The sequence below is a fragment of a genome, unplaced genomic scaffold (genome assembly GCF_019419815.1).
Source record: "Pyrus x bretschneideri cultivar Hongxiangsu unplaced genomic scaffold, Pyrus_bretschneideri_v1 Contig116, whole genome shotgun sequence".
Classification (NCBI taxonomy): domain Eukaryota; kingdom Viridiplantae; phylum Streptophyta; class Magnoliopsida; order Rosales; family Rosaceae; genus Pyrus; species Pyrus x bretschneideri.
Window position 1 is genome coordinate 1 of NW_025999409.1, and position 23,455 is coordinate 23,455.

The following is a 23,455-nucleotide window of genomic DNA, read 5'->3' on the forward strand; positions in this document are numbered from 1 at the left end:
AGTAAGGATGTCAGTGTTTTTCTCAAAGGTCTGAGAAGGTTCCGTGTAGAGGGAGAATTTGTACAGGGCTTTTGTGTGTTGAATTGAAAGGGCTTTGAATGTTGCAGATCCCTCTTCTATTTATAGGAGTGATTTTCACCTTTTTTCTGAAGTAGAATCCCACATGGACTGTATTTCGTCAACATTCCTTAATCCAAACTATCTAGTAAACCTGATCCTTTTGTTAAATTCGGCCACTCGTACATGACTTAGGACTTTGCACCTAGTCCTTTCAATGTATTTAATTGATTCCTGATCCTGATCAGTTTCGAACCTAGATTCTTGGAATATTATGAATCTAAATAATGCACATCCCAGTCTTTAATATTATTATTTGATTCAAGCCTTAACCGAATCTAATCTCGACTCTCAAAAAATCCAACATTTATTAGGATTCAACTAACTCACCTTGTGTTGGACTTCTGCTTCAAAACGACGATCCTGGGAATTTAAGGTTTTTCACTTTGGGTTGAGCCCAAATCAGACTCGGGCCAAGCCCACTATTTTGGGTCCAAAATATTGCGTTCTACAATCATAGAAAATATTCTGGATGAATTAATTATATTCCAACAAAAGGTCATACGTGACAATGGCAACCAACCATGGCCATTGACCCTCTTTTATAGTGGTCTAAGTTCGCATGGTTGCACCCAGTCGGCATTTTCGCACCCTTATGGATATGTGAGGGCCTACAAGTTTGGTTCGGATCGGTCTTTGGGACTACTTAATAACAATTTCATTGATTTTTGCGCAATGGTTACGGTTAAGCCACGTCAATATCTTATATTGATTTTTTTATAGAGACAAAATGACAAAAAACAAAATGTGAGAAGAGGGGAAAGAAAGGGATGGGAATAGGACGACATAAAATCCTACTCCATTTTCAGGGCTTATTATGTGTGAGAGAAATTGACACACCCTAGTCGAAGTCAAGGCATGCTGGGCGTCACCCGAAAGTGACATAACCAAAGTGTGAATGATATAAAAATATGGATAAATTAAAACTGGAACTATAACTTATTTAAACTAATAAAGTGAGTGTGCAGTAAAGTGTAGAACCTATAGAATACAAATGTTCAGAGCATAGATGACAAATAGTGCAATCGAAACTAGAAAGGTACTTAGTACAAAACTGGAAACAATTCCTACATTAAATAGAGATATGTCAGAATCATCGAATGATCCTCATGTGCCATAGAGTAGGTCAACTATCTAGGACTTGGAGGGGTGAAAAACAAAAGGGTGAGGGGGAACAAAAATAAAGGTTTGTAAAACACAGTTATTTTCCAAACATACTAACTCCACACTGTAAAAAATGTATAGTTTCTGATGCAGGGTGTAGTGGACATAAACGAATTAAAATGATAGATAGAATGGATAGGTAGGGTCCACTATCTCCTAGTGCAAGGTGAGGCCTGAAAACCGTATAAACTTTGGTTCTAGTACTAGCCTACAACATAGACACTAGAAAGAACAAAGCAGCATACTCTTACAAAGAGCAAGGCACATAAAAACGAGTTTACAATTCAAATATCAATATGATAATTCAAACAACTTCCCCTTCTTCTTTAAAATACAAGTATTTATAGGCTTACAACTTAAAGTGAAAAATATGAAAAGACATAAAAAATAAAGCCATACAATATAATTCCTAAAAAACTAAATGATTTCATAAAATGTCATTAACCTAGGAATTCCATAAGCCACAAATTTAAAGCTAGATACATGTATTATTACTCTAAAAATGCATGTAGTATATTATAAAACTTAAATCCCAGCTACCAGTAATTTTATGTAATAATGCCTTTAGTCCTTGGCATGCATCATTCTCGTGGGTTGGAGAGAATTCATCCTCGAATTCGGATCATCATCTTATTTGGAGCAATAAAATTGAACTCTACCGGTCCAAATAAATAGATATTTGGAGCATTTAATATTGAATGTTGAAGTGTGAAAAGCACCCTTAATAGCATACCTCGCAACCTTGACATTCTCTTTCATTTGATTTATAATGTCAACCAAAACTTTGGAAATTATGAAGTAGAAGACATCAACCCCAATTAAATCAACATATCCAGAAGTCTCACATGAACTCATTAAATCATGAAACTCCAACTTCAAAAATTCTTTGTAATCAACATTTTTAATAATTAGACAAGATTCCATATCAACATTTCGTAGAACCACATAAGAATTTTGACAGCAAACATGATAAGTACCATATAGAGAACAATCAAACTCAGGAGGATGATCAAGATTAAGATCTTCATCTAATGGCATCTGTGACATGCTGAATATAGCATCACCCTTGGATCGAGCTGATGCTCTGATACCAATTGATGCAGGGCGCAGTGGACAAAAACAAATTAAAATGACAGATAGCATGGATAGGTAGGGTCCACTATCTCTTAGTGCAAGGGGACGCCTGAAAACCCTATAAATTTGGTTCTAGTACCAGCCTACAATGTAGACACTGGAAAGAACAAAGCAGCAGACTTTTACAAAGAGAAAGGCACATAAAAACGAGTTTACAACTCAAATATCAATATGATAATTCAAACAACTTTTCCCCTTCTTCTTTACAAATACAAGTATTCATACGCTTACAACTTAAAGTGAAAAATACGAAAAGACAAAAAATAAAGGCTTACAATATAACTCGTAAAAAACTAAATGATTTCATAAAATGTCATTAACCTAAGAATTCCATAAGCCACAGATTTAAAGCTAGATACATGCATTATAACTCTAAAAATGCATGTATTATATTATAAAACTTAAATCCCAGCTGCCAGTAATTTTATGTAATAATGCCTTTAGTCCTTGGCCTGCATTGGTTTCCAGAAAATCATACTACATATAGGTATGAAATTAAATGCTACTCAGCAGTAAATCCAAAACATGCCAAATCACGATATCACGATAGTAGCATAAGTGAAATCAAATGCTCAACAATCTATGATAGCATACCAGTTGGAGTCGCCTAATGCGACCTGCATGACTAACCTAATTTGTTCATCAATCTATGCTAGCACATGAGTCGGAGTCGCCTAATGCGACCTGTACAATTGAACTGGGTGTAATATATATCTATATATATATACACGCTCTAGTGCTACGATCACATGGAGGCTGGCGATAATTGTGGTCACCTACGAGTTGGAGTTGCCTAATGCGACCTGTATGACAGGACTGGCACCTACTTGGATTCAAGGCGAGCGTGCAGTGCGAAAGTTGAACATCACGTGAAGGATTGGCCCTGGCCCAAGGTGAGCACTAACACTGGGGTGCAGCAATGATGAGCAGACTACATGAATATATGCTATAATGATTCAATGATTCCAAATAGCATAATAAACTTACCTGTCCATCTCGTAGGATTATTTTAGCATTAACAATGCAACATTTATGAGCAGGTAAAATGCATATGAATATGCCATGACAATATATAATTCTCAACCACAAAACATCGTTTTTAAAATTAAATAAATCAAGACATGTAAGCATAAATCAATTTAAAAGCATTTGTGGAAACTATAAAGTTTATATACATATTTACGGAAAAAAAAATGCCCACTCACTGATATGTAGATGGATCGTAGCACCCTAGCCTTGCTTGTCCTCATACGTCCTTAAGAAAAGTCTCCCCTATATGTGAAACAACCAATAATAATTACTTAATTAACACATATACGAAAAAGCTAGGAAAAACTCCCCATAGCTTGGTCAAACGGAAGGTTTGAATAGATGAAAATGTTTTACTTGAAGTCATGGACCCACACATGTCAACCACTTGCCAACCGGAGGCTGGACGCACCTTCATGTGCTACCCAACCCATGGCCACATGCGCGGCTACACACAGGCACGCACCTGGCAAAGACTGATAGAAGATAGGGAATATTTTGTCAAAGTTCGTGCAATATTATGTTAAATAGTAACAGAACCCAATGCCGTTAGAATATTTCGTCAATTTTGACACAATATTCTTTGCCTTTTCTTCGTCTTCTCCGATGATCCTCGCCGTCCGCCGCCGCCGCCGTCTAGTTTCGCCTGATTCTGGAAAATTTTCAAACTCATATAACTTTTTCATTTCTCAACCATTTTTGACCAACTTTATATGGAAATGAAGCTCTTGAGGAGAAGAAAAATGGTTGAAAAATGGCCTGAAAAAGCCTCACAAGTCTTGCCCTAAAGGTCGACTCCTTGAAACCATGCTTCTTGATGTTGTCTGCACTCCATACTTAGCCTAGGGACTCCAGGGAGTCGTGTGGATGCTCCCACAACCTTCAAAACATCATAACTCGGCCGGGATCACATTGGAGCAAACTGGTCCGAGTCGGAGCTTCCGAGTTGGCAAGTCTTAGGTTCGTGAGGATCAGAGGATCATGATAGTGATATTTTTAAGTTGGATCTGTGAGTGTTTGATGAAGCTCCTTGCAGTTCTAGAGGAGAGGGAGGTACGGGTGAGAGAGAGAGAGAGAGAAAATGAGAAAGAGAAACTGACAGCTTTTCTGATTGGTGGAAAAGTGAGGGAAATTGTCTGGTTAGGTGAGAGAATTGGGGAGTGAAAATTAATTGGTGAGGGAAATGGGTACACGGGACTAGTTTTAAAAAGGAAAAGAGATAAGGTTTTTTAAATTTTGGCACAGTAAGTCGTACACAAAAATCCGCCTCCTTATCAAAAAATATGTTTCCAAAACTGATAAATTAACACACACATGTACCACTCCACCTGTTGTTAACAAACTATAATGTAATGTAACTTTTTCGTTACATATCCGATTTGGGTTAATTCACGCTCATGTGATCGTAATAACAAGTACTATTTAATTATGATTACAAGAAAAATAATTTAAAGTTGCATAAACATGTCCACATCACTTTACCAACAAAGGCATAAATGTCAATTTACACACTATGTGAAATTACATAGAAAATTAGGGTCGGGTCGTCATAGAACCATATATATTATTCTTTCATTTTTTTTTTCCATTTCAACTCCATCCCCATTTCCCTTGTAGAAGATCGATTTAATTATCTAAGAAGCTGTTATTCAGTTGAAGGATTCGAACCTCATTTATCAAATATCAAAAGGTATATAAAGCCAGCCGGGATACACCTTACGATTTACAAAAATACAAAAAAAAAAAAAAAACAAAACAAAAAAAAGGGCTAGCTAATCAGTAACTCCAAAGTAGTAAAGCTTTGGGTAATGATAGAATTGAGTAATGATAGAATTCATTAGAGTTTGTCCTTGATGTAAACAAGAATTCATTGAGCAGCTACGGGTAATGATAGAATTGAGTAAATCTTTCTCCGTATCTACAGTAAGACAACCTCGGTTGACAAGTGAGACCATGTAGTTCATGAAAAATGAATCACATGGCATTGTGATAGGCTCACTACTTGAGAGTCCAAACTCTTCCTTAGATATCTTGAGAAGCTCTTGAAAAATGTGGTTAGACAGATAGGATAACGGCAGCACAAAACGCCTCTTGTCAATGGTATATACCACGAAATTTCCTTTTTCACTCACCATATTTGATGTTGTACTTTTGACTACATTGTTCCTACCTTCTCTCGGGTATGCAATTGCTTTCCACTCCATAAAAGCTCTCTTCTCCCACTTCATAGCATACTTAATGAGCTTCTTGGGGCTAAGCACCATAGAGTCCATGGTAAACGAAGATACGACCTTGAGAAAAAAGAAGAGAAAAAGTACTTCGAAATATTTTCCAGAATGCAGAATTACTAGTTCTGTTGGTTTGAGAGCTACGGTGGTGTTTCCTTCCTTTATATATTTTCACTTGACACCTTAGACGAACTTTTAATATTCGTAGTTTTCTTAGGGGTGTAATTTTCGATGTAGAGTTGCATGTGATTAGTTATATTGGACTAGATGTTAAGTTCTGTCCTTGCTAACTATTTTTTGGTCAAGAAGATACTTGGTTAAAATACTGTTAGTGGAGAAAATTATATAGTATTCCCTGGTGGAGAAAGTTCCGATGTGCAGCAACTATACGCATCTTTGGATATTACTATGAATCATATTACGTTATATCTAGTTGAGTAAAGACACATCTCTTGGCAGTCGGTTATTTCTATGATTTAGTTATTTCGGCACAAAATTCTTGATTTCCAAAGTACTCTTTTGATTTTTCGATAATGTTATTCAATTGTACCTTTGCTAGTTGGAAATCCGGAGAATGATAATACCAACGACTTAGCGTCCTCCACTCTTATCAAAAAAGATTATTTCATATTTATTTATTTAGTTTATTAGGAGAAAACTAAGGTCCTGTTTTATAGGGAATAGAAACTGTAGAATTATTTTAATTCTTGAGTTTTACTATATTATGGGTAAATGAATCATTTCATTCCGTAACTTTCTTTTGCACTTACTTGCAAAGTCAGGAATTGAAAAAGTGCAAGTCTATCCTTAAAATCCATAACCAAATACATAAAAATCAAGAATTAGATTGAGTAGGGGACGAGTTGATTTGATTCCCTTTCCTTCTCTTATTTTATTAAGCTTTCCGATTCATTCTATTTCCCATTTCTATTAAGTAATCATCTCACATGTCAAGATTTCAAAGTCGGGCATGTGGTTAACTACTGATCGAGGTGATATGTGTCCCAACTTAATCACTTTTATTAGGTTTTATAACAAAGACTTTTAGTGTTAATAGTTAGAACCATTCATTTATAGGTCGTAATAAATATTAAAAAAATGGGGTTGTTAAACTTTAATCCTAGAATAAGAATAAAATGTAATAAAAACCTGATGTTAGATTGGATATTAATTTTAGTCCTTCAATGTGTACTTAATTCAAATTCATATTCTATTTTCTTTTAATATTTAATAGATATCTTATTTAATGTCATTACATTAAATTTTAAATTTATTATTATACACATTTTAATTCATTAATTTTATTTAACTTCTTCTAATTAGTGTACCTAAACATCCATATCATAATATATTTTACTAAATTAGTGTACCGAAATGTCTGTACTTAAATATATTGTAGTACCTAAATACATTGTAGTGAATTAGTGGCACATAGGAAAATATGCAAAAACATAAGTGTACCAAAAATTCCATACCTAAATATATGATACTAAACTAGTGTACTGAAATGTCCGTACCTAAATATATTATACTAAACTAGTGTACTGAAATGTTCGTACCTAAACATATTATCTAAACTAGTGTACCAAAATGTTCGTACCTAAATATATTATAATGAATTAGTACAACATAAGACAATATGCAAAAATATAAATGTACCGAAAAATCTCTACGAAAATATTTTCTTACATAAGATACTTACTATAATGAGAATTAAAATTTATAATATAATCTTAAAATTTTATCTATGAACACCATAAAATTATAAATAAAAAAAGAGACATTAAATACATATCCTGACATTAAATAGAGTCTAGGGACTAAAATCAATTTTTAATCTTGTATAAGACATTTTTCTAAACTTCATCTTATTTAAGGATTAAAATCTAGTTTTCTATAAAAAAAAAAAATACAAAGGTTAGGAACCATTCATTTATAACTATCAAGTTTAAAATAAATAGAAAACTTCATTTTAATCATTGGCAAAAATGACTTTTAAATTAAAATTAAGAGTAAGATCAAAATCTAATTTTAGTCCCTTGATACATTAATAACCTCATTTATTAATTATATTTTGATTTTTTTAAAATAAATTGAGATTGCATTCTTCAAGAACAAACCATATATATGTAATGTTTCCTTTTTGCGCCACAACTTCTGAGCTATGCTACTGGAAAAACAAATTAGTTAAATAGATATTGTTGCGCCACAACTTCTGAACTATAGAACTTAAAAATAATAATTAAAGTTGAGAAGCATCGCAGGGCCATCCTGGTTAGTTATGTCTTTGTGTGTCCTAGTAATTAACCAACTGATACGACCTGCTTGGAATCTATATAGTAACAAACTGATAAGATGTCGATCTGTCCTTAAACCACAAGACATAAATATTGCATAGTTTCAAACAGCATCCAATAACAGTAATCAAGTAAGTATTGCATTGTTCTACATCGAAAATCACTACACCCAAAATAGTGCAAAATTAATGGATTGTCTGAAGTGCCTAAAAATATATATATAAGGGAAACCAATACCGTTGCTTTCCATCCATCTGCACAGTACGAAGTAACAACATTTACCATTCAAGCTTGAAAAATATTTCAAGAATCTCTAGCTCATATCTCATATCATCATGGACATGATCGTTATGAGTCCCAAGAGACTAATGAGAATGGCTAGGAAATTGCAGAAGACAGCTGATATGGGGAGGAAGAAAATTTCAAACCCAAGAGTAGTTGGTAACAACTCCAATAATACAGACTGCAACTCGAAGGGCGAAAAGGGTACTTTTGTCATCTACACTGTTGATAAGAAGCGTTACGTGCTACCATTATCTTATTTGCACAACTGCATTTTCCAAAAGCTTTTTAAGCTGTCCGAAGAAGAATTTGGACTCACAAGTAGTCGGCCTATCATCGTGCCATGTGACTCGTTCTTCATGAATTACGTAGTCTCACTCTTCCAACGTGGAATAACTACGGATTTGGAGAAAGCTTTACTGATCAACCCTACCATTAGTAGTAGCTGCTTCATTGGTTCTACTAACTTACATCAAGGCAAAACAGGACAACAATTACTCCTTTCCGGTTACTGATCACCTTATTTCTTTGTATTTTTGTAAATAATCTCTGTCTGGCCTCCTTGCGTATACAATTCATATACTGTGTTGCATTTTGAAAACTGAGAAAAAAGGATTTTCCTTATATTGTTGCCCCTCTAATGTTATGTTCCATCATAATTAACTAGTGTTGAAAACCACCATATTGATCACCATGTAGTTCTTATATTTGATAGTGGATCCTAATTTCTGTTCCTACGCGGCCTGAGTTTATTTGTTATTCCTCCAATTATATAGGCGGAATTGGAGGAACCCTAATCATTATACTAAGGGTGTCCCTGCTTTTACAAAATACACGTTCCATTCTGAGCAAACCCTATTATTGCTGGAACACTTTCGCCTATTGAAAGTAGAAGACTCGTTTGTCCTCCACAAGAGCCGTGTCTTGTGTTTTCCAAAGATAAGTCAATTGTAATTGATTTATTGTAATTTTGGTTTATCAAATCCATTATCCTTATGTCTTGTTGTTCTTATGATTTCATAAATATCTTATGGTTCAATCCATGTGCTTTTTATTTACCATAAAACAAAAATTAAAGAATGCTAACAATATTTTCATTTGAACACTTTCGGGTGTAATTCTGATGCGTGAATTATACGCACACAAATTAAACCCTCTTTTTGACAATTGTAGTATAAGTATAAGTAGGGATCGTTCTGGACCGGGGATTAGGAGGGATTGTTAATCACTTGGATTTGACTCAAAAACGCAAAAACACAATATAAAACACTATACTAGACTCAAAGAATGCAAAACTAAACTTTAAAACACTAAGACAAACCAAAGACTCAAAATGCTTTAAAAACACAAACTAAATTGATTTCTAACTAAATTGAACAATAAAGTAAAGGGGGATTGAGTTTTGGACGAAATTAAACTAAAATGGATAGATTGCAAAGAAAACAAATTGTAAATACGATTTTGACGGAAATGAATGGATGGGATGGCTAGCTAAGGGGTTCATCTCCATACATGTTATACTTGCATGTAAAACGAATCTAATTGCTTTTCAATAAACCATGAATTCTCAACGCCCCGGGTTAATTAGGTCCGCTTAAATTAACCGTCAAGTTTTCCTTAAGTTAATGAATTGGATGATTGCATACGACAACCCAAAGCATTCCTCACAAGTTCCCTACATGAATTGCATAATAGAGATACAAGCAAGAATCATTAAGCAACATGAAAACTATAAGTGTTGACGAGGCATTTGTTACTATGATTGCATGAAACTTATGCCAAGAATATGTTTAACGCAATTGTTTATAAGCAACCTCCACTACTTGTGAATATAAGTTCATAACTATTACGTGAAACTCACTTATATTCTAGCGTCAAATTCATGCATGAAAATTAAGCGTGAACTCTCAATAAACATACATAAATAGGTTATCAATCAAATAGTTAAACAAATCGAATTCACAACTTATGAAACGTAATTAGAAGTAATCAAATCATATTGCAAGCATAAACATATATTTCGAATCCCCCCCTAGCCAAGGGGGGTTTAGTTCCTCATACGTACAAAACAAAGAGAATTGAAATTAAACATTGAAATCAAAGAAACGCCTAAACATTCCAACAACTCAAACTTGAATTGTATGAACGTTTAGGCCCTCTTCTCTTCCTCTTTGTTGTAGCATAAGGTCTAAGGATAGTTTGATGGTGTGGATGGTTTGGGGAGTGGTGGAAATGGAAGCAATGGAGGAGAAGTGGAAGGGGGACTCACGGTTTTGGATTCTAAGGGGAAGTGTTTGTGTTAGTTGTGGTGTGAGAAATGGAGAGATGGAATGGGGAGTGAATGAATGACAAATGAATGAAGTGTGTGTGGTTTATATAGGGAGAGAATGGGTGAGAATGTGGCTGCAATGCATGTGAAAAACAGCTAGGAAAGTGGGTGGAAAGCTGGAATTGCACAAGGGGAATGCTGGAAAGTGCAAGGGAACCCACGGCAATGCTTGTTTTGGTGCATGTGTTGGCTGTTTTGTTTGTTGGGAAAGCATGTGTTTGCATGTGAATGTTGTTTGTGTGAAGTGTGTGTGAATTCATGTGAAATGTAAAGGGAAAAGCTGGAAATGCTAGGAATGAAGGCCACGGCAAAGGGTGAAGTTTTTGATGATTTAAAATGTGGATGCATGATGAAGAGTTAATAAATAATGCATGTAGGGTTAGGAAATAAAATCATAACTTAAATGGGGGATGATTAAAGGGTGTGGCTAGGTTGGAAAGGTGTGGAAGATGGATGGAATTAGGGGGAATGCACGGCTTTGGGGAAAGAATGTGTGGATGTGCAAATGTGTTTTAATTAATGAAAGAATAAAGGGTGCATGTGTTGATGAAATTGCATTTGGAAAGGTTGGAAAGTGGAAGGGAAAGGCACGGCAACAAGGAAGTGTTTGGAGAATGAATGCAATGATGAAGAGTGAATAAAGAATGCATGTAGGGTTAGCTAGGTTGGCTTTGTTTGTGTGCATGTGTGTTAATGGTGGTTTTGCATGTGAATTGATGGATTGTTTTTGATGGAATGGATGGTTTTTTGCATGGCTATAAGGGAGAGAATAAGAGAGAATGGGCTAGGCCCTTTGTTGTATGTCCTAAAGTGCATAAATGGCCTTCAATTTCGTCCATCCTCTTTGCTCCATGGATAAGCTATCCAATCCATGCCCAAAAATGCTCCAAATAGCCTCAAAATGCACTTTCTTGCTCCCTAAGCCCTTAGAACCTGAAAACACACAAAAGAAGCATAAAGGACTAAAATAACTAGAGAAACATAACGTAAACGCACAAGAAGCCATTTAAGTCGCATGAATATGCTCCTATCAAATTCTCATCCTATAGTGTCGCACAATTATCCAAATCATTTAACCTCGATGCGATAATTAATTTAGGTGATTGACATTTTAATCCACCAAATAAATTAGCATTTTAACCCCTGCCCTATTCAACCAAGATAAAACTTCAAAGGAAATGCCACTTAATACTACGGTCTAGTGGTACTTCTCTTCACTTGTAAGTGAGAGGTTTTCATTTCATTCATGCCGAAAGCGAATTCAAACCAAATTCTTATGGCTAATGAGGATTTGCAACTAATTAACAAAGTACAATGAATTGGATTATGATAAAAACAAAAGATTACTTAGACATGAACGTTAGCAATTGGAACTTAAGAATATTGTGTTCAATGAGATTAGCTGTGACCTATGTTCACCATTTAAGACTATTACAGAGAACCTGTATTAACCCTTTAAGACTATTACAGAGAACCTGTATTCACCATTTAAGACCTCTTATATATTTCAACGTTCTTCTATGTTTCTCATAAGAGTCCTACATGGCAAGTATCACTACTAGGAATAACTTCTTGGGCGACGAAGGGGAAAGCCTTGCGCAAAGGCCAAAACCATTGCTAGAAACATTGGATGGCAAGAGAGCGTCGCGCAAAAACTTGGGAAATATTAGAAACCACATGTGCCACTCGTATATTTGTAAGGAACATATCATTATGGCTATGAATAAAGATGAAACCAAAAGCAAGCTTATCAATGGATAGAGCAAGCTTACCTATCTGGGACCCCTCTACATGGATAGATGAAGCCTCACCAGACGCTTGAGTCTCCTCAGAACTCCAGGGCCGTCGATGAGTCCAATGGGCGCTTAGGACAGGATGTGTCACTGAAGAAGTCAATGACGCAGGACCCGTAGACATCGTTGGTCCCAAAGACGTGACTGGAAAGACATCCGTCATGCCCATATTAGGTGTGGAGGTGGCAGCAACATTACCTCTTGGAAAAGGTGTCTGACTGCCTCTACTACCTGCCCATTGATTTGATATTAAGTTCGACATCTACAAAGATAATCATGAATATGTTTAGATATCATCTTATTATATGCATTTCATTTCACATATATAAGGTGAATGAAAACATGAGATAGGAATAAAATTGAGTATTGCATGGAACATGTTTTTTCATAAGAACAAACAAACAAACAAATTGACCCATCTACAATAATCTTCAAATGCATGCCATTACAAAGTTAAAACCAACATATTATCAAATCAATATTATCATACAACATTTTTATGCATTGAAGAAGATCACTTATAGATGTGATGAAGAACTCAAAAAAAGAGAAAATGTAAGAATCTTGCAATCCTTCTAAAAAAAATCTCATAGTTGGTTACAAGGAATATTCTCACCACTATTTATACTAGATACAAATCTTAATGACTAAGCAATCCTTATAACTACCCAACTCACTAGATTATGAGACATGTAATACGTCAACCAATTACCCATGTCATCATCTAAAACCATCCATATCACTCAATACCTTGGTGCGAATTCGAATAAAAATAAATGGATTATGAAATTAAGTGTTGAACCCTCAACCATGAGCAAATTGCATTTGTGAGGAAGAAGATGCTATTTAGCCCAACAAGTAATAACATTAGAGATTCTAAATTTAAATCTCATGATTGACAATCGTACGATTGAAAAGTTGGATTATATCCCTCATGCATATATAGCCAATATGAAATTTAAAGGTATCAGAGAATCCGAATAACCAACAAAATGCCATTGTCATAGTCATGATGGATCCCTTTCCAAGAATGCCACTCAGCAGTAGGACAATTATTCCCCTTGGCTACAACAATCGCATGCACAAACACAAATGTTGCCCTAAATCATTCAGGTTGGCGGCAAGCACACTCTCATCCTTGTTTTTATCCTCCATCCCAGCATGAACAGAATTGTGAAAAATATGTACAACAGAATTGTGAATAATAAAGGGAGTAGAAACACATATTTATAGGAAGGTTAGGGCCTTTGTGCGAAGAAGGCTCTGTCGCGCAAAGACCCGTACTAAATCCTATTGATTCACTCTGACTCAAAACTGATAGTAACTTGCACAGTGAAGACTTTGTCGTGCAAGTTTTCCTTGGTTTCCCATGTGTTGAATGCTTTACCCTAGAAACTGACCAAACTTTGCGCGACGACGACTTTCTTGGACAAAGCTACCGCGGGAAAACATTCGTCGCGTATTTATTTTCGCGTAAAAAAAAAAATCATCCGCGGTTTTCTTACTGGATTTGAGTAATGAACATCTATTTTTGTCGTGCAAACCGGCCTTGCATGATGAAGATCTTCGTCGCACAACGTTCCAACCTTGCGCGACGAAGTTATGTCCTTCGTTGCGCAAGTTGTCCTTGCGCGACGAAATTTGTTTTGTTGCACAAATTTTTGTCTCACAAGTAGTTTTTCCTACTAGTGTATATGGTCGATGCGGATGCTCTATCAATCCGTTTTTGCTACAATGAAATGAGATCTACACTAAGAAAGCAACCTTATTCAACAATACATAACGTAAGATATTATATATTTGAACATCAAGATTATTACAGTTTGATGATAAATAAAATGGACTATTCCTAATATTGTATAAAAAAAGGGGATCTATATAAAGTTTTTTCAAATTAAAATTGGTAAATTTCAGGTTTGTATTTAACTCCTTTGATAAGATCTTCTCCAAGGAATGCATCAACAAACACCTCAAGTATAACTTGTAGTCTAATTCATTGGTATTAGATAGTATAACTTGTAGTCTAATTCATTGGTATTAGATTTCACCAAGATTTGCAACTAGCAAAGGTACAATTGAATGAAATTATCGACAAAACAAGATAGTATACTTTGAACAGGAACGTTACCAATTGCAACTAACAAAGTACAATGAATCGGATTATCATAAAAACAAAAGATTACTTAGATAAGAACGTTAGCAATTGGAACTTAAGAGTATTGTGCACAATAAACCAAATGACGAGATTGGTGTAACCTATGTAGCAAAAACGAGATAGGGATAGACAATAGGTATTCACCATCTAAGACCTCTTATATATTCATTTCCTGTTTTTCTCACGAGAGTATGAACCCGTTTTTGCTACGATGAAATGAGATCTATGCTAAGAAAGCGACCCTATTCAACAAGACATAACGTAAGATACTCTATCTATGAAGATTTTACGATTTGCAGGACATTGGAATTTTCTCCACAAGATAACGAACATAGTTGTCTCCACTAGCAAGTATCTATCTTGACCAAAAAGTAGTTAGCAAGGACAGAACTTAACATCTATCCCAATATAACTAATCACATTGCTCTACATCGATAATTACAACCCAAGAAAGATTCAAATATTATTGATTTGTCTTAGTGTTAAGCAAAGCTATATAAAGGAAATACCACCGAACCATTACTCTCAAACCAACATAATTAATTAGCAATTCAGAATTCTGCAAAATATTTCAAGTATTTTTTCGATCTCTTCTTTTATCTCAAGGTTGCATCCTCAATTTATAGCATGAACTCCAAGATGCTCAGCCCCAAGAAGCTCATTTAGTATGCTATGAAGTGGGAGGGAGAGCTTTTATGGAGCGGAAAGCCATTGCACACCCGAGAGACGGCGGGAACAATATTGTCAGAAGTACAATGTCTAATATGGTGAGTGAAAGAGGAAGTTTTGTGGTATATACCATTGACGGGAGACATTTTTTGCTGCCGTTATCCAATCTCCCTAACCACATTTTTCATGAATGACATGGTCGCACTTGTTAAGCGAGGTTGTCTGACTGTAGATACGGAGAAAGCCTTACTCAATTCTATAGCCAACAGTAGCTGCTCAATTAAGTATAGTTTACATCAAGGGCAAACAAACCTACAATTACTACTTTACTATTATTGATAAGTCAGCCTTTTTTTTTTTTTTTTTTTGTAAAGCTATATTCTACATAAAGAGTAAAAGGGAATCCGAACGTAGTGATTTGAACCCTGACCTTTTTTTCTTTTAAAAAAACCATATTATCTACACTAAGAGGGAGGGAGTGGTCTTAGCCTCACAATGGGCTAGCAATAATGTGGTTCAAATTCACCTTTGGTGAGAATTGAACCTAAGAGCTCTCACTTACAAGTGAAGAGGAATAACACTAGACCGTAGTACTAAATGGCAACCCCACCTATTTTTGTATAGAGAACTAGTCATGTACTTTTTATGTGATATATAGCTAGGGGAGACACTTCTTTTAAAATGCATGTAGTCTTTCCCATGCATGATTCATTATGTATACTTGATTACAGCTTCTCCGCAGATAAATCAATCTTTTGCAACGGACGAGCATAGGGTTGAAAGAGACAATGAATAATCTAATATATTTTTGTCCTTCGTCCCCTGAAAATAAAATGCTCTTGGTCATTGTTAACATGGGCGCCATATTGACACGTGGAGCTTAGTCATTGTCCACATGGGTACCACGTCATCATTTAATGGAGGGTCTAATAGAAAACTTAATGGATGTATAAAAGTGTCACATAATTACAACATTAGGTACTAGACTTGGACAGGAAAAAAAAACAAAACTTGATGTATTCTGATTTACTTGGAACAACTATTCATTCTCAAGGGGAACAAGTCCTTTCAGATACAAAATCAATCATTCAACAGCTTCTGCAGTAGAGCTATCCAAACGGAGAAGCGATGCCACCATCATCTTGTTTTGGAGTAGTGGGTGAAGTCCAACAACTCCTTATAAATTGAGGATGCTTGTTCTTTAAGACACTGAAACCTATTCAGTAAGGAGTCAAAGGTTTCCTATTTTCTTCGAGTCCTTAAAATCTAAGGATTGGCACGTGCATAAGTACTTATACTCCTAAGGATGCAATATACCAATATGTATTCCTAGATATCCTCTGCGATTCTTCTGGTTTATACGGATTCCATATCTTAAAAGATCTCTATCTCGACTAGTATAAATACACCCTTCTAGGGATCATCTCTTATAACGCAATTAGCGCACACTTATTCTCTAACCTACTACTTGAGTCTTGTAATATTGCTTACTAACCTGATCATTGGAGAGCCTTTGACTGGCACACACCCAGTGTGGATGCAAATTTCTTCCTCCTTGTTCTTGGACAAAATTGTACCTATAAAACAAATAATATAACACCTTAGGTCAAGGCCAAGAGCCGCACACGGACACGATGAACGAGGGGGCTTTGGCCGAAGAACCTCTGATGCCAAAGTTAGAATTTTGAGGGAAAACTGTTTGGAGAATTTTGAGAATTTAGCAAGAGAATTGGAATTGAGTTTTGGAGAAAATAAAGGTTTTTATATAGGGTTGTAGCCGGCCCTTTTGGGGAGGATGGGGACCGGCCACTTGGATGGTTTTTTGGGTGAGATTCATGATTTGTTAGCTAATTAATAAATTCTTTAGGTAATAAATCAATTAATTAGCTAATTAATATAATTAGAAAGGAATGATTTGGGGGTTACCTTGTGGAGAGGATTTGATGAGGATGGACAAAATAAGTTTTGAATAAATACCTATTTTGGGCACTTTTGACTTGATTGAGGGATGATTGTCCATTGCTCGCACGTAGGAGTTCCGGTGTTGCTCAAGGGTAATTTTGTCTTTTTCACCCTAGAATCAACGTGTTGCCTCCATATTTTTCTCGATTATTTTTGGCTCTACAAATGCCCCCACACCTGTTGGGTTGCTCACAGAAAAAGGCAGCTGGTGTAGAGATTTTCTTGCTTTAGGAACTTAAGATTGTTTCCTATTTTTGTGTAGATTCCCTCTTTAATAGGAAATTAGATCCTTCTAAGAAAGGGAAATAAATTTCTCCCAAAGCTTATTTAAGTCCACCTTAAGTGGATTATTAAATCAACTTTGGAAAGCAATATATTCTACCCTACAAGACAAAGAAAGCTTAAAGGATACCTATCCCTCTTTCGTTGCTTGCTTCATCTTCACATCGCTTCCAGGTAAGAAAAAATTAATTTTTCTTGTTTTCTTAATTTTTTAGGAGCCTCGGGGCTTGAATTTTGGCTCAACAGGGGTTAAGGAGGCTTGAAAAAGCGGTTGAAAAGTTATGGCACAATGGTTGAAAAGTCACAGCACAGTGGCTGCCATGGGGTTGGTGTGTGGCTGGCACGAGTCAGGAAACTGGTGGCTGGATTAGGATTGGTGTGGGCTAGGCTTGATGAGTTGGGTCAGGGTCTTGGCTCATGTGAGAAAGGGAAAGAGAACACGGGGCGTTAGCCCTCCTTCCATTTGGTTTGGGCTATGAGGCCTGCAGACCGAGAGGCCTGATTCGTCTTTGTTTTTCTTTTTTTCTTTTTGGGCTTGGGCTTTTGTCCGAGAGAGGGGAAAGAGACCGAGAACTTGGGTCTGCTTGTGCTGAGCCATCCCTTCTGTTTTTTTTTGGCCATCTAACGAATCTTCCTTGCATCTTTGTAGAATTTCTTTAAGCATGTCTTCCTCGAGCCACAAGGATGATGATGGTGTGCCGCAATTGTATCGCCAAGGCAGTCTTTGAGCAAGATTGGCTACTTCAAGGCTGCTCATTTCAAAATTAGCTTCGATGACATGTTTAGAGACTTCTTTGAGGCATATTGGCACACCATTCTGTCAGAAGTGCACGTGAAAAATGTGAAGGATGGTAGCAGCCGTGAGCCTTGTAGTAGGGCTCGGAGAGCTATCAAGTTTCATCCCTATTATTTTGTATTGGGATTTACTTTTCCCATGCCTTGTTTTTTCCAAGAAGTACTTTGTTCCATGAGATGTGCCCCCACTCAATGTTCTCTGAATGTGGTCTGTTTGATGGTGGGATTCCACAATCTAAGCCAATTCTTTGACTTAAATCTAACTGTCAATGAATTTTGGTACTTCTTTGACATAGGCCATATTGAAGGAGTTAGACAGCTGCGATCTCGCCACAGGATTTTTGACAATTCAAGCAAGGGAGATCATGATTGGGCCAAGGAAACTTTGGAGATAAGCAGAGAATATGAGTCTGATTCTTTCCTTGAGCTGTGTATTCCAACTGTCATCATATCAAGCTGCTTGACCTCTCGGCTACTTTGTATTTATGTCAAGCTGCTCTTTAATTTTTTTTTTTTATTGTTTCTACTTTTGTAGATTCAGAGTTTAGCTCAACTCTTTAGACTTTTCCAGACATGAAGAAAGTGCATGTTGCTCTTGGTATCCCTTTCGAGTACCGGGAGTGGCGTTAGCTGCTTAGTCCTCTTCGTAAAGTGAAATGTGGGCTACCTCTAAAAGAGGAGATAAAAGGAATCAAGGCTGAGGTGTTGGCTTATCCTATCATTATGGTGGAGCCTGCTATAAATGAAGGTGCAAAAAAAAGGTATTCCCCGCCTGCTCAAGAGATGGTTGCTGAGAAGAAACCGAAGATTTCCTTTGCTGCTCATAAGGGTTTACCAACTGCTCCCAAGTTTGTGATTAACTTGACTTCTTCTAAGGGTGAGAAAGATGAGGTTGCTAGATTTGTGCCGGTAACGTCTGCCAATCCAAAAATGGCTAGTTTGATTGCTGATAGGATTGATCAACGTAAAAGTTCTGTCGTGCCCTCTATGTAGAAGTTTGTACCAAAACTTCCGTTTGGGGCTAAGTCTAGTTCACCTTTGGAGTGGCTTGCAACTATGAAGAACAATAAGGTGTCTTCCCTTGCTAAGGTGGTGCCAAAACCCGTTCCCTTTACTGTTGAGATCAATTCGTCTGCTAAGAAGAAGAAAACCACTCGTACAAGTAGCTGTGAGAAATCCTCCAAGCCTATTTCTAGGGAAGCTACTGAGATTTGTATGGTTCTGAAATCAACTCTGCTCGAGGACATAGATGTATGTGCCAAATTTGTCGATGGTGTCAAAGGAATTGTTGGCGCAAGTTACTTCGCAAAGCATACGATTGAGTACAAAAGGATTGCTCTGCTGGCCATGATGCAGAAAACAACGATTCTGGCAACCGAGTCTATGTTCCTTGATCAAGAGGATACCAAAGCTACCAAGGAGGTAGCAAGAACTTTGGCAACCAAAGCTTACTCATCGGCCAAGAAAGCCAAGAGGTTGGAATCTGAACTTGCTGCTTTAAAGGGGTCTAACATCTCTGCCCCCACTTCTCTGTAGCTTAAGACCGTTCGCCAAGAGATTGTGGATTTGAAGACTAGGCTTGACGCGATCCAAGTAAAGTATGAATGTGTAGAGAAGAAGATCGATTGTTACATACCTCATACCCAAAATCTTGAGCGTGCCATCTCTGAATTCCGCTCCACTGCTTATGCAAAGGATGAAGAACTGATCGCTGCTTACAACCAAGTGATCCACTTCAAGAAGGTCGTTGATAGGCTTGAGCCTCAAGTGTTGGAACTCCAAGGTGCTTTGAAGATTAACGACAGTTTAGAGTTAAGCTGATTTCTACAAGCTGGGTTATGTAGACCATCTCTTTGGGCAGCCATTTGACTTTGAGTTTTCTAGTAAAGACTTCGAGAACTTCTCTATTTCTTCGAAAGACTTGCTTGCCTTCACTTTTAAGTCTTTTATTGGTGAAATGGTCGGAGAAGTTGGTGCCTAGGCTGGGGTAACTGGTGGTGAAGCATTAGATGGTGCTACTGTTGAGAGCATTGCAGCTGCTGAAGGTGTGGTGACTAAGTAGCTATAGGATGTCTAAGCTGCTAAAGAGTAGTCTTCTAGGTAGCTTTTAGGATTTTCTTTGTTTTCCTTGTTACTTTTGCTTTACTTGAACTCCTTTGGTCTTTATTAGTTGTTTATGAATTTTGCTAGAAAATTTAATAAACTTGTTTCCTTCGTTTTTCTCCATCTTCACTTCTTTTGTTCATGCCCTAACCTTTAGACTTGATAGGCTAGTGGTAGGCATGCTACTTTTCTTTAAGCAGACAAGCTCACATAGCCTATGTAGTCGTAGGTGTTGGTGTATAACTTTGCAAGGTTGTTAGCCATAGGGTTAGCAGCCGGACACCTTACTTACAGAAGCAGATGAGTTTGCATAACTACTAGGCTGTTAACCTTAGCTTCCACCAATTCTGTAGGTTGCGTAACAAGTATCACAACATTTTAGGACTTGGTGTAAATCATTTGGCACTTGGCATAGGTGAAGTTTATCGACTATGTAGCATGTTGGTAGTGGATAAGGCTTCATATATGCACACTAGCATGTTTAGCCTTTCACAAGAATGTGTGGTTGTGTAAGTCTAACGCGGCTTTACTGCTTGAAGGGCAAGCCGTATGCAGTATTTTGGAAACCGTAGGCTACCTTAGTGCACTCAGTAGCAGCTTTAGGATTCCAGGGCAGATGTTCATCGGTCGTATTGCGTAATGTGCCCCCTTCGTCTCTAAGCCATTGTGGCTACTTCTAGGAATCCCGACGTAAGCCATTGTGCATCTAGTTATACTAGGGCAGCCCAACTCATTTACATCTGGATATTCGAAGTGTAGAGTTTATCCTCTCACTTTAGAGAATAAACCCATATGGGTATTGGGAAATTGGTTTGTCCTTTCACACTAAAAAGCATGGTTGGTCCCTCAAAGGGTGCAATTCTTGAGATTAGTCCCTAAGAAGGGCGCAACCTTCTTTTGAAGTGCATGAGTGATCAATTGTTGCAAACATGTAGTCAAGCCAAGTTGTAAATTACTTCTGAATTCCTCATTGAAGAATGTGTGAAAGGAACGAATAACTTAGCTGTAAAAGACTGCATAACAATTGGATAGTCCTCGGCTTGCAAGGTGGTGCCTGTTGAGTTGCTTGAGTCTTCGGGCCTTGATATAGTGAGAGGTCACACATGGTATTTCTTCAAGCTGTAGGCATTCCATTGCTTTTCGATCTCTTTGTCATTCATGGTGGTGAGGGTGTAATTACCCTTACCGCCTACTCTGCTGATCTTGTACGGACCTTCCTAGATGGGATCCATCTTTTTGGATCTTTCTCTATGGGCAGTATTGACGACTTTTCTTAGGACTAGATCTTCGAGTTGGAGAGGAGTTGCTGCTAATAGGCTGCGATGCGGATGATGAACTGCTCTCGCTTCTACTATGTAAGACTCATGTTGAGTTGTCAATTATTATGAAACGAATTACTTAAAAGGCAAATAATTTGATACTCAAGATATTTGACTTTTAACGTGATTCAATATTGGTTAGCAAGAATCATGGATCCAAGGTATATTTTGTTGACTAATTAAAACCCTAATTAAGTAAGACATATTGTACATGCCTTGGTTGGACAACATTAAGATTAAATGATGATTTGGTGTATTCCTCCAATTACTATAATAGGTGGAATTGGAGGAACCGTAATCACTATATTAAGGGTGTCCCTGCTTTGACAAAATAAATGTTCCATTCCGAGTAAACCCTATTATTGTTGGAACACTTCCGCTTATTGAAAGTAGAAGACTCATTTGTCATCTGCAAGAGCTATGTCTTCTGTATTCCAAAAATAAGTAAATTGTAATTGATTTATTGTAATTTTGGTTTATTAAATCCGTGATCCTAATGTCTTGTTATTGTTCTTATGATTTTAGAAATATCTTACAATTCAATCCATGTGCTTTTTATTTACTATAAAACAAAAATTAGAAAATGCTAACAATCTTCTCATTTGAACATTTTCGGGTCTAATTCTCATCCTACATTGTCGCACAATTAGTTTTTATCCTCGATGGGATAATTAATTGAGGTGATTGACATTTTAATCGACCTAATAAATTAGCATTTTAACTTTTAGCTTATTCAACCGAGATAAAACTTAAAGGAAATGCCACTTAGTACTACAGTTTACTGGTACTTCTCTTCACTTTTAAATGAGAGGTCTTCGGTTGATTGACACCAAAAGCAAATTCGAACCAAATTCTTATCGCTAATGACTAATGAGGATTTGCAACTAATTAACAAAGTACAATGAATTGGATAAAAAAACAAAAGATTACTTAGGCATGAACGTTAGCAATTGGAACTTAAGAATATTGCGTCCAACGAGATTAGGTCTGACGTATGTATCAAAAACGAGATAGGGATAGACTATTATAAAGAACCTGTATTCAGCATTTAAGACCTGTTATATATTTCTTTGTTCTCCGATTTTTCCCACAAGAGTCCTACTATATGGCAACTAAGTATATGGTCCGTGCGGAAGTTTTTTTTTTTTAGCCAAACAATAGATTTTGTTTCATTAGCCATTTATGGAGCTTGAATCCACGTTATCATGCAAAAGCTCAACATATTTTCATCAATATGGTAAAAGGCCACTTGCGTTCATGGGGAAGTTCTATCTATCCGTTTTGGCCGCAATGAAATGAGTCCTACGTTAAGAAAGAGACCTTATTCAACATGACATAATGTAAGGTAATATATATATATATATATATATATATATATATATATATATATATATATGAACTAGTATTAGAGTCTGATAATAAAATAATCATAAACTCAAAAGATCAGACCTATTTTAATAAAATGGACTATTACTAATATTGTAGAAAAAAAGGGGACTTATATAAAGTATTTTCGTATGAAAATTGGTAAATTCTAGGTTGGTATTTAACTCCCTTGATAAGATCATCTCGGAGGAATACTTCAACAAACCCCTCAAGTACAATTTGTACTCTAGTTCGTCGGTATTAGATTTCACCAGGATTGCAACTAGCAAAGGTACGATTGAATGAAATTATCAACAAAACAAGATAGTACTTTGGACAGGAACGTTACCAATTGCAACTAACGAAGTACAATGGATGGGATTATCATAAAAACAAAAGATTACTTAGACAAGAACGTTAGCAATTGGAACT

At 36.5% G+C, this 23,455-nt stretch overlaps 1 protein-coding gene and 1 long non-coding RNA gene across 2 annotated transcripts; one reads left to right on the plus strand and one right to left on the minus strand.

The window, feature by feature from the left end:
• The first annotated feature begins 8,304 nt into the window (after window positions 1-8,304).
• On the plus strand, window positions 8,305-8,766 carry LOC125474055 (auxin-responsive protein SAUR68-like). Its single transcript, XM_048577481.1, has one exon. The coding sequence runs from the start codon at window positions 8,305-8,307 to the stop codon at window positions 8,764-8,766; it is 462 nt and encodes a 153-aa protein (XP_048433438.1).
• Window positions 8,767-11,878: 3,112 nt separating this feature from the next.
• On the minus strand, window positions 11,879-12,415 carry LOC125474044. Its single transcript, XR_007255794.1, has 2 exons — window positions 12,056-12,415; window positions 11,879-12,022 (listed from the first exon to the last, which is right to left on the minus strand). It is a non-coding gene; the product is annotated as an uncharacterized LOC125474044 (long non-coding RNA).
• Window positions 12,416-23,455: the final 11,040 nt, after the last annotated feature.

Coding starts and splice junctions, on each gene's coding strand:
- LOC125474055 (XM_048577481.1), top strand. CDS start 8,305: ATGGACATGATCGTTATGAGTCCCAAGAGACTAATGAGAATGGCTAGG.